This window comes from Symsagittifera roscoffensis, chromosome 7, assembly GCF_963678635.1.
Source record: "Symsagittifera roscoffensis chromosome 7, txSymRosc1.1, whole genome shotgun sequence".
NCBI lineage: Eukaryota > Metazoa > Xenacoelomorpha > Acoela > Convolutidae > Symsagittifera > Symsagittifera roscoffensis.
In genome coordinates, this window is record NC_087068.1 from 39,158,664 (window position 1) to 39,171,888 (window position 13,225).

A 13,225-nucleotide genomic window follows, 5' to 3' on the forward strand; every position below is an offset into this window, starting at 1 on the left:
CTTTTGTGAAAACAACTAACTAAAATCATAATTAAAAAATATTAAACTAATAAAAGTTTTATAAAATGTAAATTACATTATGCAATACATAGATCAGAATACAACACCAAGGACGAACATCCAAAGACAAAACGACCCTACTACACTCGAGAAAGAATGGCCAACTACAATCAATATGCCGCCCACAATCACAACTCAAAGGATTTAGAGTACGACTTGACTTCGCAGAAAAGGACTTCATTGAACTAGACCAATGACCACCTCGATGTTCAAGTATACGTACAGATCCGAGTAACCAGGCATCCCCTCCACGCACAATCTCCACGCCATTCCCAGACAAGGTCAAACACAAAGAAGTTCTCACCAATGAAACAGAAAAACCTGACATAGCCAACCATTCTGAAATCAGATTTGAGTTTGTTGCGAAAACCCAGTCGTTGTCTTGAGAAGACACAATGATTGAATCTGGGACTTCTCTAATAAGAAAACCCAGAAGAAATAAGATGTTCGCCAAATACCAACGTCCATCATCCATCTTTCGAATTGCAGAAAAACTATTCTAAAAAACTCTGTAAAACCCGGATGGGTGGAACCTGATCTAAACTACATTTTATGATTGGATAAATTAGATATTTTACCAATGTAAAGTATTTAATATTAACCAATCATGATCCATCTAACTAACAATCCACTTATTTGTAAGTGCTGAAATTACTTGTAATTTCAGCACCAGAGAGATTTGAATTTAACTTAGAAATTAGTTGAACTCTCCCGAGTACTTCAGCAGCCGCAATAAACCAGTATACCCTAGATCTATTGAGCCTAGCAGAGACTAGTTAAACAACCTGAGACTAGATAGTATAAGAGTAAGATTAGGATCGGTATTAGACTAAGAAGTTGCACGAATCTATCCGGCCGAAAATAAGATAGCGTGACGAGCAGACGGTGTACCCTATCCGAAATTACTCTATGAGTTATACCCATCGATCATAACTCATAATCAAGTGAAGCGAGAATGAGAGAAATTGAGTGCCATGCATTTAGACATTGAGGATCTGAAAGCTCCTTCTTAATCGGTGAAGAATTTCTCGTATCGTAGATGGAGTGCATGTTACTCCCGACCAATTTGTGCATGTTATGTTGTGCATGTTGAAATCGGATATTTATAGATTTAAAAAATCTTTTAACGAATACGAAATTCTTTCTAGATATGATGAGCCAATACACTGTTGATTATGATGGGAGAGAACACTAAGATGGTTCCTAGAGTCTCGAAGAGAAGAAGTCGAAGGAGTCTTCAAAGCATTAAAAACAGTTGGATAAGCTTGGACCTCGGAAAATAAAAAGTAAACTTTGAACACTGCAGGGTATACGACACTAGAAAATGGCCACCGATAGATCAAGAAATTTAAAAAATCTAAATTAAGATCAGCGAACAATTTCAATATTGAAGAAACGTGGTAAAAATGGAGCGCTTTGCTCCGTTTTTATCACGCACAGGAACCGATACCAATAGACAAATAACAAATAAAAAATGTCTACCGTAGCAAACAATACGTGGAAACGTCGATATTTAAAAGTTAGCGGTAGCTGAAATCCCAAAATCGTACCATTGAAAATGGCTTGTGTTCGTGTACGACAAGTGACGCAGCTAGAAAACTTTATTATAATTTATTTTTGGCCTGAAAATTCAAACTTTCTGTACACAAAATCAAGCTAACTTAAGTGGCAAAGGACACAATTGAATTTCTAGATGGCGACGAGAAAATTTCTGGTTTATGATAGCATTTGTGAGATATTCGATAGGAAAATTTTAGTACTACTTCACTGTTTGGCGTGACTTGGCTTAATGAAGAGATATTGGTGTCCTAGACACTATCACAACCCGACAAACTTCAAATAAAAATTGTGCTCTTAGAAATTTAGTTCATCTGTTAAAATACAAAACCAAGCCATAGATTGAGTTTGTTGAATTTTGGAAAACTCTAGAATCAAAAATTTGCTGATTTCAACGATCATTCATCAAGATCAATTCAAATGTTAAACTGCTCTCTACCTACCTAAAGGGTGCCCCTTTGTACTTTTTTGAGATCTCCTCTTTTAGCTGACGGACCCTAAATTTATTCTACAGGGGCCTTGGGCGCCAATACATACAAATTTTAAGGGGGAAGCGTGCACCAAAAAAATGAAATTTTCAAAAAGTGCCCAAAAATGGCTTTTGACCTGTTTTTTCAAAAATTTGCCTGCGGCCAAAACAATTTCAGTAAAATGGGTTCATAGTGTACTGGGAAAGCTCGGAAAATCAATTTGGTCAACCTATAAAAAGGACAACATTTTTGAAAATACATTTGAAAATCCGCCCCCCTCCACATCAAGAAAACCCTTGATCCCCCTCTGAGTAGCAATGATGGCAGGAAAACTAGAAAATCTGATTAAAGAGGTTGTGCTATGCTATCAAGGCGCACACGTCTCTTTTCTCCGAATGCGCTTATGAAGCAGAATTTTTCCAAAAATGTGTGTACTGAAACAATCTAGGTTAAATTGAGACTTTCAAAATCTATTTCAGGATTGTCAAGTTAGTGAAGAGAAAGGAGGAAAGTTAGTTAAATTCTAAGCCATTATTTAGATCAAAGTTGATCAATATCGAGAGATACTTTTAAAACATCCGATATGTCAAACAGCCGAACGAACAGCTTTACTAGGGCAAACGTCGAAAGTCTTAAGACACATGGGGCAAACATTCGATAACTAGAGTTCACTTAGATGCTGTGGTTTTCCAACGAAGGCGGATCGGTGCGGTCGCGCCAACATAATGAGAGCTTGTCAACATAGGGTAAGATTCTGTATGAAAACTAGAGCCAGTTATCGCCGCGAACGGACGACACGCGTGTAGCGCGCCCACCGGCAGTCTTAAAACGGGAGTCAACTAAATTGGAATCAAATAATTGAATTATGTCCAATTTATTAAATTCTAACAACAGATTTTTATAAAAGTATTATATAATAGTATGGATGTTAGACATATTGAATATTTGACATATCAAATTCTCACAAAAAGGAGCGAATTTTTTTTTCAGGAAGTTTATTGTAGTTATACGTAATTAGTGGTTGAAAAAAAAATTTGGAGAAAATAAAAAGTCAACTTTGACTTCTCATGTCGAACTTTTTTGGACATGCTGTATGTGGATGTTTCTGGTAAATTCATGTAGCAAAACGAATCTTCTTGGGCTACGAGTTTCCGTTGTTGTACTCTGCGACAGCGGAGATCTTTGAAATTGGTTGTTAGAAATTATTTTAAAAAAATATGAAACAAAATTTTGAACAATTTTGTAGGAGAAATTCCTGTTAAGATAGTGACTTTTGGTTGAACTGGATACTCAAAGGGCCCCATGTGACTTTCAAAAAGACGTCAATTTTGCGACATTAATTTTTGGTTGATAGGACTGAAAATTAATCTAAAGGAGCTTTTGGAGCCAAAATGCTGAGGTTGAAGAAAAGCGCGCTCCCAAAAAAAACGCATTTTTTTGGTAGTCAAAACAGTTTTTCATAAATTTGACTTCTATGAAAAAGATTTTTGTCGAAATTTGGATTGTTTTATGGTTTAGGAGAGCTCGATAAACAATTTTGGTCGACTTAGAAAAAAAAACATGAAGATTTTGAAACTCCCTTCAAGATCCGCAGTGATTAAAGCTGTTTCATCACAATAGGTAGCCTAATTTTCTATCACAACAGTATATCAGGGGTACCCTAAAAAATCCTCAAATGATACGAAAATTGCAGTTTTGTTTTGTTACAAAAAACGGCACTTTCATAGCTATAAAACTGCCATTAAGCTCCAGACGGGCAGAATTTTGATGCTAAACACAACTTTTCATCTTGCTTTTATCACAAGTTTGACTATCGTGAACATAGATTTGCTTGAAAAGTCTTTTTTTTTAAAATCTTTTGGCCATATCAAGATAAGCGAACATTTTCGACCTAAAACAACCGACCAATACAAAAATCCGGGCGCAGATTTTCTAATTATTGAAACTTATAAATTCTGCGCCGTTACTTTCGGGAGGTGTAGTAAGGAGGAAGAAAAAGAGCTTATGATTGACTGCTTCCGACTGCCGGCGTTTTGAGAATCCTGCAGTTTTTCCACCAGCTTTTTCTTCACTAGCATAAACAAAGTTAGGTCATGCTTTTTTGTTATTTTAATGTCTCCTCAAAGTTAGGTTTTACTCCAAATTTATCAATCAAAGACTCATTATCAAGATTAAATTTTCTTTGAATTCAGGAAAAATGTTTATCAAATTTGTACTCTGTGAGATAAATATTCTTTTCTTCTCTTGTAAATCTTGACTTATGCATGTTTAGGGTCAGAAAAAAAGCACAATTGAATAGTTCTATACAAATAAACACTGATGTCAACGCGTTTTCAGGCTTAAATGGTAAGTAGCTTAGAAAAGACATTTTCATCTTTCATTTTTTAATTTCACGTTCAACAGTCTATACATATCAATGAGTCAACATTTGCAATAGATATCTTCAAGATCCTTTTTTTCTTCAAATATATTTATATGGAATATACAATGGAAAATTACATTGAGCGCCAAGCTATTCCTGAAACGAGATGTGCTCCTGTTTTTACAACCGTTAAGCTTAAAACGGTAATAAAAAGCCAAACAGTCACGTAGTTTATTGCAGATTAAATCCAAATCCGATAAGACAGCAGACGTCAAGCCGATAATACGTTCCAGTCGAACTGATTTAAGTCTTCCCGCCAAGAACATTAAAGCTGACCGACAAAAATTATTTGTTTTGTAGAACTTTTCAAATCAAATACTTCACAAATTAATTTGGCGTGTACTTAGTTTAGTTTGCAATGTTACAATAATTAAGACAAAAACTTATTTTCTCGCAAATTTAATTATATATCATTTTTATCTCAAAAAATACAGCCAAATTATTTGATCGATTACTGTTGATTATTTTGTATGAGGAAATTGTGAGATGTTCTTCATGTTTGAGGTGAGATTTTAGTTATTCGCCGTGGGTGTTCTTGAAGCTAATAGAATGTTTCAAGTGCGAAAAAAAAACGTTGAATTTCATTTTGACCGCCTTTTTGTATTAGAATAGAAATTCAAAGTTTTTACAAATCAAGAAAACATAAAATTCGGGATTATTGACATGATATGTTATTAATTTCAGGGATTTATTGACCATTTCCAACTTTTATGAGAGGACTTGTTTTAAATTGAACCGGTTTGGAGACCAGTATTAGTGAAGTATCCCGACACGTATAAACTAAATTTATTCCGACAGTACTAAATTTCCATTTTATGGATTTACAAGTGGATTATTTTGATGCAAATTGAATCGATAAAAACTAGATTTTATGTTTCACAGAATAATGAGTACTTTTATGCTACTTATTTTCCTACCGAGATCCATGCAAACTGTCTGAGGATGGAATTGAGTTTTTTTATTATTTGGATGGATTAACGCTAGGGCCTGAAACTGATCACATAGTTTGTGGTGATTTCAACGTAAATTTTCTGTTAAACTCGACAAAGCGGAAAAAAATTGAGGATATTATGATAGGAAATGACATGTTAGAAAACAAAATGAGCTGCCTCCCAACAAGAGTGACAGAATGTAGTACCACTTTGATTGACTTATTTTTCTGTACATCAAGTTTCTCAACCAAAACCATCAAAAATAAAGTATCTGATCATTTTGGTGTTCAGTTTTTTTCAAATTTCCTGAAAAAGGACGTTTTTACTGAAAAAAATTTTGCTAGAAACTGGAACAAGTTGAAAAAAAGGGATATAAGTGAGAAGTTAAGTTTTTATTTGCAACATAAGATTGGCAAAAGTATGCAGTTATGGAATCCCGAAGACCCTCAAATGTCTTCTAGGATTTTAGAAAAAATAAATTCGATCCTTATGAAGGCAGTTGATACTTTTTTTCCAAAGCGTTTACTAGTACAATCAGAAAGAAATCCATTGATTGACAATGAAGTAAAAAATGCAGCAGCAAAAAAGCGACGGTTACGACAGGAGTTTTTGAATATTAAAACAACGGATGCCCGGAATAAGTATAGTTCCCAAAATAAAATTGTCAAAAACCTAATCATCCGTAAAAAACGAAAATACTATGAAATTAAACTAATGCCTGAGTCTAATTGTAAAACGAAAACTTTTTTCGAAACTTTTAAGGAAATGAGTGGTGAAGGGAAAAAATCTAAATCTTTAAATCTATCTAACGGGGACGCTGAGCATTTTAACGAATACTTCGCAAATATTGGCGCCAGACTCACACAGAGCAAACCAAACTGCATGGAAAATAATGTTATACGTCAGCAGCAATCGTTGTTTTTGAAAAACATTGATTTAATTGAAGTCATTGAAGTCATCGAAAGTTTAAAAATTAAATATAGTACAGATTGCTATGATATCAACACTGTGCTCGTCAAGCATTTAAAAACTATACTAGCAGGCCCTTTAACTGAAATTTTTAATGACTGCCTAACCTCAGGAATCTATCCAAACTGTTTAAAAATTGCAAAAATTGTTCCAATTTTCAAGGAGGGAGACATCGATGACCCCTCAGACTATAGACCAATTTCGCTTCTTCCAGTTCTGGGCAAAATTTTTGAGCGTATAATTTTTAAACGAGCCCAATCATATGTAGACAAGTTTAATATCATCCGAAACACTCAGTTTGGCTTCAGATCAAATAGAAGCACTGTTGACGCCATCCTTACATTGTTGGAAGAAGTTTCAACATCGCTATCGAACAAAAAACTAACTGTTCAGAATACGTTTTTAGACCTAACAAAGGCTTTTGACACAGTTGATCACTCTAGTCTGTTAATAAAACTGGAACAAATGGGATTCAGAGGGCCTGTCTTAAATCTATTGGAATCCTACCTTGACAATCGCTATCAGTACATTGAAACTATTTCTTTTAAGACCGAACTTAAACTGGTATCCTTTGGTGTACCTCAAGGATCTATCCTTGGCCCACTTTTGTTCATATTATACATAAACGATCTACAAATAGCCACAAAAAACACAGGGGTACTTTTGTATGCTGATGACACTGTTCTGAAATCCACAAACAACAAAGACTATATTGCTTTTGCACATAGATCAGCTTTGCTTGAAGTAAATGATTGGTTAGACAAGAACAAACTGACACTGAATGTCAAAAAAACCAAGACCATGAGATACTGTCGGAGCACGAAAACTGAAGAACGACTAGTAAATTATTTTTTAAATGACACCCAAATAGAAGATGTTGAATGTTTTAAATATCACGGAATTCTCCTTGACTGTAAATTGAATTTTCATCAGCATATTGATAAGGTAAAGAACAAAATTTTGCAATTCTGTGGAGTGTTTATTCAATTGAGAAAAGTTCTAACTGGACAGCAATTAATAATTGCGTATAAAAATTACGTGCAACCAATCATCCAATATAGAGTTTTAGTTTATGCAAATACCGACAAAACCGAACTGTTGGAACTGGAAATGAAAATCAGAAGGCTAATCAGAATAATTTTTTATAAACACAGGATGGATTCAATCACTGAAATAATGCATGATAATAAAATATATACCGTAAGAGAATTGTTTGCTTACGAAGTTCTGAAATTAACCGGAAAAATTATTCGAAAAGAGTGCCAAGTTGAAACCTTGAGATATTCTATTACTGATCAAGAATTGAACGTGATATTTTCAAAGCGAAAAACAAATCAGAAGTTAGCTATAAACAGAAATAAACTCAACAGAGGGTCGATTATACCTAAAATTAGGAAAATGTTCAACTTCGTAATAATTTTTTCCCACCTGGGTCAATTTCTTGAAAGGGGCTTCTCGGTTTCAATTAAATAGTTTTAATCATAAATTTTTGGATAATTACATTCTAGGAAATACGATTTTACTGGGCATGCTTTGAGACTTTTTTTGATCAATAAGAAGAACTTGTTTCTGTTGGTTTCTAAGTTATGGGTAGAAAAGACTACCTGAGAAAACTAAATTGTTTTTTTTTTATAGAGAATGGTTTAAAGGTGGGTGCGAAAAAAGAGGTTTTACGTTTAAAAAATGGTTAACGGTAGAAAATCCATTACATTGGGTTAAAGAATTTAAGTACTTTTTTTTGTTCTCCGCTTAATGAGACACCTGAAAACGGGCCTTGTTGGCTTAATGGTGTTCTCCCGAACGATTCTAATTTGTATTTATAAATTTTTATAAATAACCTTGTAACTAGATATCGTTTGGAAACAATTTATTATTATCATTATGATTATTTTTGGCTGTACTGTTAGATTTCAAATGCGATGAACCATCTTAGGCCATTTCGCTTGATCGACGAGGAAATAATATTTGCCGATTGAGAGAAGAGTGCTCGATCGATAAGGTTTGATTCGAATATTGAATTTTTGTCATTTTACAATGTTTTTGAACTGGATAATTTCAATTTTTTCATTAATTTGTTTTTTTTTATTATAATATTTTATTATTGTTAATATTTTCTTTTGCAATTTTCTTGATAATTTTTTGTCCCCTATTTTGCCCAGAACCTAAAATTTTTTGTAATGATTCTTTCGACTAACGGCTTTTTTAGGACTTTCTGAAGATGGGTAAAAGATTTAGAAATTTGAAAACAAATTTTGAACATTTTTCAATTTTTTGTAGTTTGAGACAACATTTATCTGAACTATTTTTGACACAAGACAGGACCATATTTTGAAAAAAAAAATACCAAACAAGGCGTTTTTTTTAAAGTTTTCGCCATAAGTTTGTGTTTTTGGCGCTCGCACCTTAGTAAGAATGCATATTTGCTTGGAACCAAAAGCGCCTTTAAAAATCCGAAAAAGGATTTCGTAAAAAGGGAATATTTGGAACTGTGTGTGTCACCCCCTAAATTTGCCCCTGGTTTTCACCCTCAATATTTAACCAACTGTGATCAAATTTCTATGACAGAGTTTGAATGATTGTTCCGATATCGCTTCGAGATAGAAGAAGATATGTGTTAGTTATGGTTTTTCCTTTTCATTGTTGACTTCCTTGAAGGACGTTCGAATGAGGTCAAATGCAGCATCATAATAAAACCTTATTGACCTTGATACCAGAAAAGTTTAGAATCAAACGTCTCAGTTATCAGAAAAATTGATTATTATAATTTTCACTAAAATTTTAAAGTTAAGTTGGGTTGTTTTACAACTCTTTCTTTCTTTAGCAAGTTAATTCAGTCACCCTCTACTGAAATAATAAGAAATATCGATTAAAAAAGTACAAAAATACTTAGACGCAACTTTTTTTTAAAACTTTTTTTCAGGTTTTTTTTTAAAAAAGGTTGTGATCCGATCGTTTTGTGCTATTTTCACAGCAGTTGTTTTTCTTGCTAGCAATTGCTAAAAGGCCTTCATGATAATATTCTTGTTATAAACTGATTTTTTTTTGTTAGCAACACTCAAAGAAAACTAAGGTATAATTTATTTGGAGTATTTAGACAGTTTTCATTACTTTCATGGTAATATTTTCAAAACAGCTATAACAAAATGAGCCAGTTACTCGACCAAAGTCGGGTATTCGACCAGTCTTAAAATACACAAAACTAGTCTAAAAATACACAAATTAGTATCATTTTTTCTGTGAGGTGTAATAAAAAGGTCTAAAAAGAAAGATTTATAAAAAATACGAACTTAGTTATATTCGACAGTTATAGTCCAACAGCTCAATTGCATTACAGTTTTAGTAGAAAAAAAAATACCAGGAAAAAAAACAAAAATCATTTTAAAAAAATAAAAATTTCACAACTTTTTCCAATTTATTTTTGCAGAATTTTTTTAAATTGAGCTGAAATAAGCTTTTTAATGCCTGCACGTTGACCTTTTCTGCTCAAAAAAAAAATAATCTCAAAAATCAAAAAATTTAAACCGGTTTTTCTCGACGTGGAGAAAAAATTTTGAAAACTTTTGAAGTTGTTTGAACCACGACTGAAAGGGCTTGATTATAATATATCCCTCGACTCATTTCGATGAATATTTTTTGATATCTGATTTTGCGTGGAGAAAAAATTAAAACACACCGGATACAAAGTTCCGTTTTTTCAAATGATGAGAACAACAAAACTAAAAGTTTTTCAAATGATTAATTTTTTTTCTTTGATAAACGAAGTTTTATTTTGGTTTAGGTAATGAGTAGGTGCAGTCACAATTCAACTGCTTTGAAAATAATTTTTATCGGGTTTGAAGTATTTTACGGTGTAATTCCAATCACCTAATAGATATGAACAATTATTTATGTTGTCTACACTAATCGTAACTTTGATAATACTCAATTTCGATAACAACTCCAGGGTTTAAAAAATTTAAAGTCTGTTGAACTACCCCAATCTCCTTCCAAATGCTGGTTTTTTAGCATAGAGTTTATAGCACTTCAATTTACTTATCTGATTCTTTTAAAGAATTTACTTTTTTTGCATATTCATAAATTGACAAGCAAAACTTTTTCCATACATTTTTAATCTAAAACAAAATTGAAAGAGAAAAGTTTTTCTTAACTTGAGTTTTTAACTGCACAAATTTTCAAAAAAAAATTGGTTTCAACCCTAGATTCAAAATTTTTAGCTCATTATGTTAAATTCATTAGAAACGCAATTTTATTTTCACCTCCTGAAAAAAACTTACTCAACCCTACAGAAAGTAGAAAAAAAACTTAAATTAATGAAAACCTAATAAGACAACTCGGCAAAGTCTAATAGAAAACACTATTAAGTTTTTAACAATACAGTAAGCTTTCAAGTTAATTTAGAAATATTTTTGACCTCAATTTTGAAGAAGAAAAATTTGAAACTTTGACGACAAGAACAACAGTTTCGAAAAACAATTTTTGAGCTTTTAATTGAAGTTTTTGACCCGCTCAAAAAAACGCACAAGACAAAATATACACGTTATGCCATAAATTTGCACAAAAAACTTGCTGGTTTTAATTGTTCGTCGCTGAATTTCAAATTTCAGAATGCACTTGTAGCGAGCTAATTGTTGAGTCGGCAAATCAGTGAAGTTTGGATTGAAACAAGCGAATTAGTCCGATTAACGTGTCAATGGAGGCAACATGTTCCAAAAAATAATAATTTTCAGCGTTTGTGTTGAAAATTGTATTCGTTTTGTAAGGCAAAATTATTTCAGGTTAATCCAATTTTTCATAGCATCACTTTGAAGCGCGTAAGTGCTTGATCGGTGTAATGACCTACAAAGTTTGACTGGTGTTTTATTTCGATGTTGACACCAAAAGATATCAAATTATTTTTTTGGTTATAGTTATTAAATCAAAGTTGTAAAATGATTTTTTTTTTTTCGTTTTGTTTTGAAATTTTGCTGTCAGAAACTGTTTCCATCTAAATTTCTCTTGTTTTTTGTTCCAATTTTCGAGGAAAGTGATGGAACATTTGTGCTCGTGGCAGTTTTTTTTCTCCAGACAAAGTTCAACTTTTTAACTATCCATTTTTGACAGATTTTTTTAAATCAGCCAAAAAGTTTTCGTGTTCTGAGCTCAAATTCAAAAATCTTTATCTTCTGCGATCTTTTTTGGGAAGTTTTGTGGCTGTTTGAAGTTTGTCAGATTGCCAATTTGGCCAAAATGTAACAATTAACGATATATTTCGCGCTATTAACGCGTTGCGGAGATTTAAGCCGACGTAGAAATTGTTTCAAATTGGTTGAAGCAGGCTCTTTGTCATAATTGATACGTTACAAGGAGCAAAATCTGTCACTTTGTATTTGATATGGCATCTGGGAGCACGAAAAAAAAATCTTTCAATGAAATCGTTTTTTTTTAAATTCCACCGATTTTTTTAGGCGAACTCTGCTCAACAGACCTAAAAAGACAGTCGGAACATTCAGGTTTTGCTCTGATATCAGCAGTTTTGCATAAGTTCATTTTCAACTTTCCGGACAAGTTTTTCATTTCCGAAAATAATGACTGCCAAAGAAACATTTGAAACACTTCAAATTTTTTCTGTATTTTTATTTGTTTCTCTAATTGTTCATACATCCTCAAAACTTACTTAATTTAAAAGAAGAATAACCTTCCAGAACACTTTTTTACTTTTCTCGCATGAAACTATCGGTTACAATGGGAAAAATAAGTTCATGGGCTGTGTTGGTTCAAACTTATAAATTGGTTCAAGCACGCTCGTTTGGGTATCTCCAAGTCTACGGCCCAAATTTGAAGTTCTGATATTTTTTGGCATTGGTTTTTTATACTGGAATCTGATTGTTTGGTTTGGTTTTCAATTCCAAGAAACAAAATCTGAAGCTTAATTCTGAACATTAAATCTTAAACTATTTTGAAAATCCTGGTAAATCGGGCCGTGTACCACCAAAAACTCGACTATTTTTGAGGTTTTGCAAGTTGGTCGAAATCATGCGTATTCTACGAAATAAATGCAACTGAAACTACTTACTTGCCATTGCGTATTGAGCAGATTTTTAACATATTTTTAATTCAACTTTTTTTGTTTCATAGAAAAAATATATTAAAAATTGCTTATTGAAACAGCTGGAAGAGCAGTCGGAAAATATGCACAGTCTTATATTTTATCCAAAACATTCAGAAAGCATTTTCGATCCAATAAAAATGATTTCACCATCCAAGAAAAATTGTTTCATTGATAAGAAACAGTCAAAATTACCGAAGAAAACTATTTTTGCTCGGCACGGTCAACTTTAGAAATTGGTCTATAATAATGTGAATATGAAAACGTATGAATCGATTTCAGTTTCTCAAATCTCGAGAATTCTCGACAGAATGAAAAAATAAATATATATAAAAAGAGCAACCAGTTGTCGCGCAAGTAGCACAGAATATTTCAATCATTGTTATATTCGACAAAAAAATCGAAACAATATTTTTTGAAGACTTCAGAAAATTGCTTTCAAAGTCGCCAGCCGTCATATAGGTTTCTTTCCACACTTTCCAGAATAAACAATGTTGAATTATTGGGTAGGTGTTGAATGTTTTCTTCCAGACCTTTTTGCGTATCAAAAAGCATTTGAAATTAATTCATAGCATGGAATTGATCAAGCATCTTGTGATTAATTTAAGGCCTAATACAAAACTGATGAATCAATTTTCCAAATATCCATCATCAAGGAAATTATAGAAAATATGCCGCGTAAAAGTTACAAAAAAACTTTTGACAATAACTCTTCAGATTCGCAACATGC

The 13,225-nt window shown here is 32.7% G+C and overlaps 3 protein-coding genes across 4 annotated transcripts in view; all 3 read left to right on the forward strand.

The window, feature by feature from the left end:
* Positions 1-13,225, forward strand: part of LOC134851053 (malate dehydrogenase, mitochondrial-like) — a 340,885-nt gene that overhangs the window by 244,139 nt on the left and 83,521 nt on the right. The gene's annotated exons all lie outside the window — the stretch shown is intronic.
* Positions 1-13,225, forward strand: part of LOC134851054 (retinal rod rhodopsin-sensitive cGMP 3',5'-cyclic phosphodiesterase subunit delta-like) — a 150,830-nt gene that overhangs the window by 24,112 nt on the left and 113,493 nt on the right. The window lies entirely within an intron of this gene.
* Positions 4,606-13,225, forward strand: part of LOC134851080 (uncharacterized) — a 46,788-nt gene continuing 38,168 nt past the window's right edge. Inside the window, exon 1 of the mRNA XM_063867001.1 lies at positions 4,606-5,013. Coding sequence (XP_063723071.1) covers positions 4,996-5,013 — 18 coding nt within the window. The 5' untranslated portion in view covers positions 4,606-4,995. The remainder of the gene's footprint in view (positions 5,014-13,225) is intronic.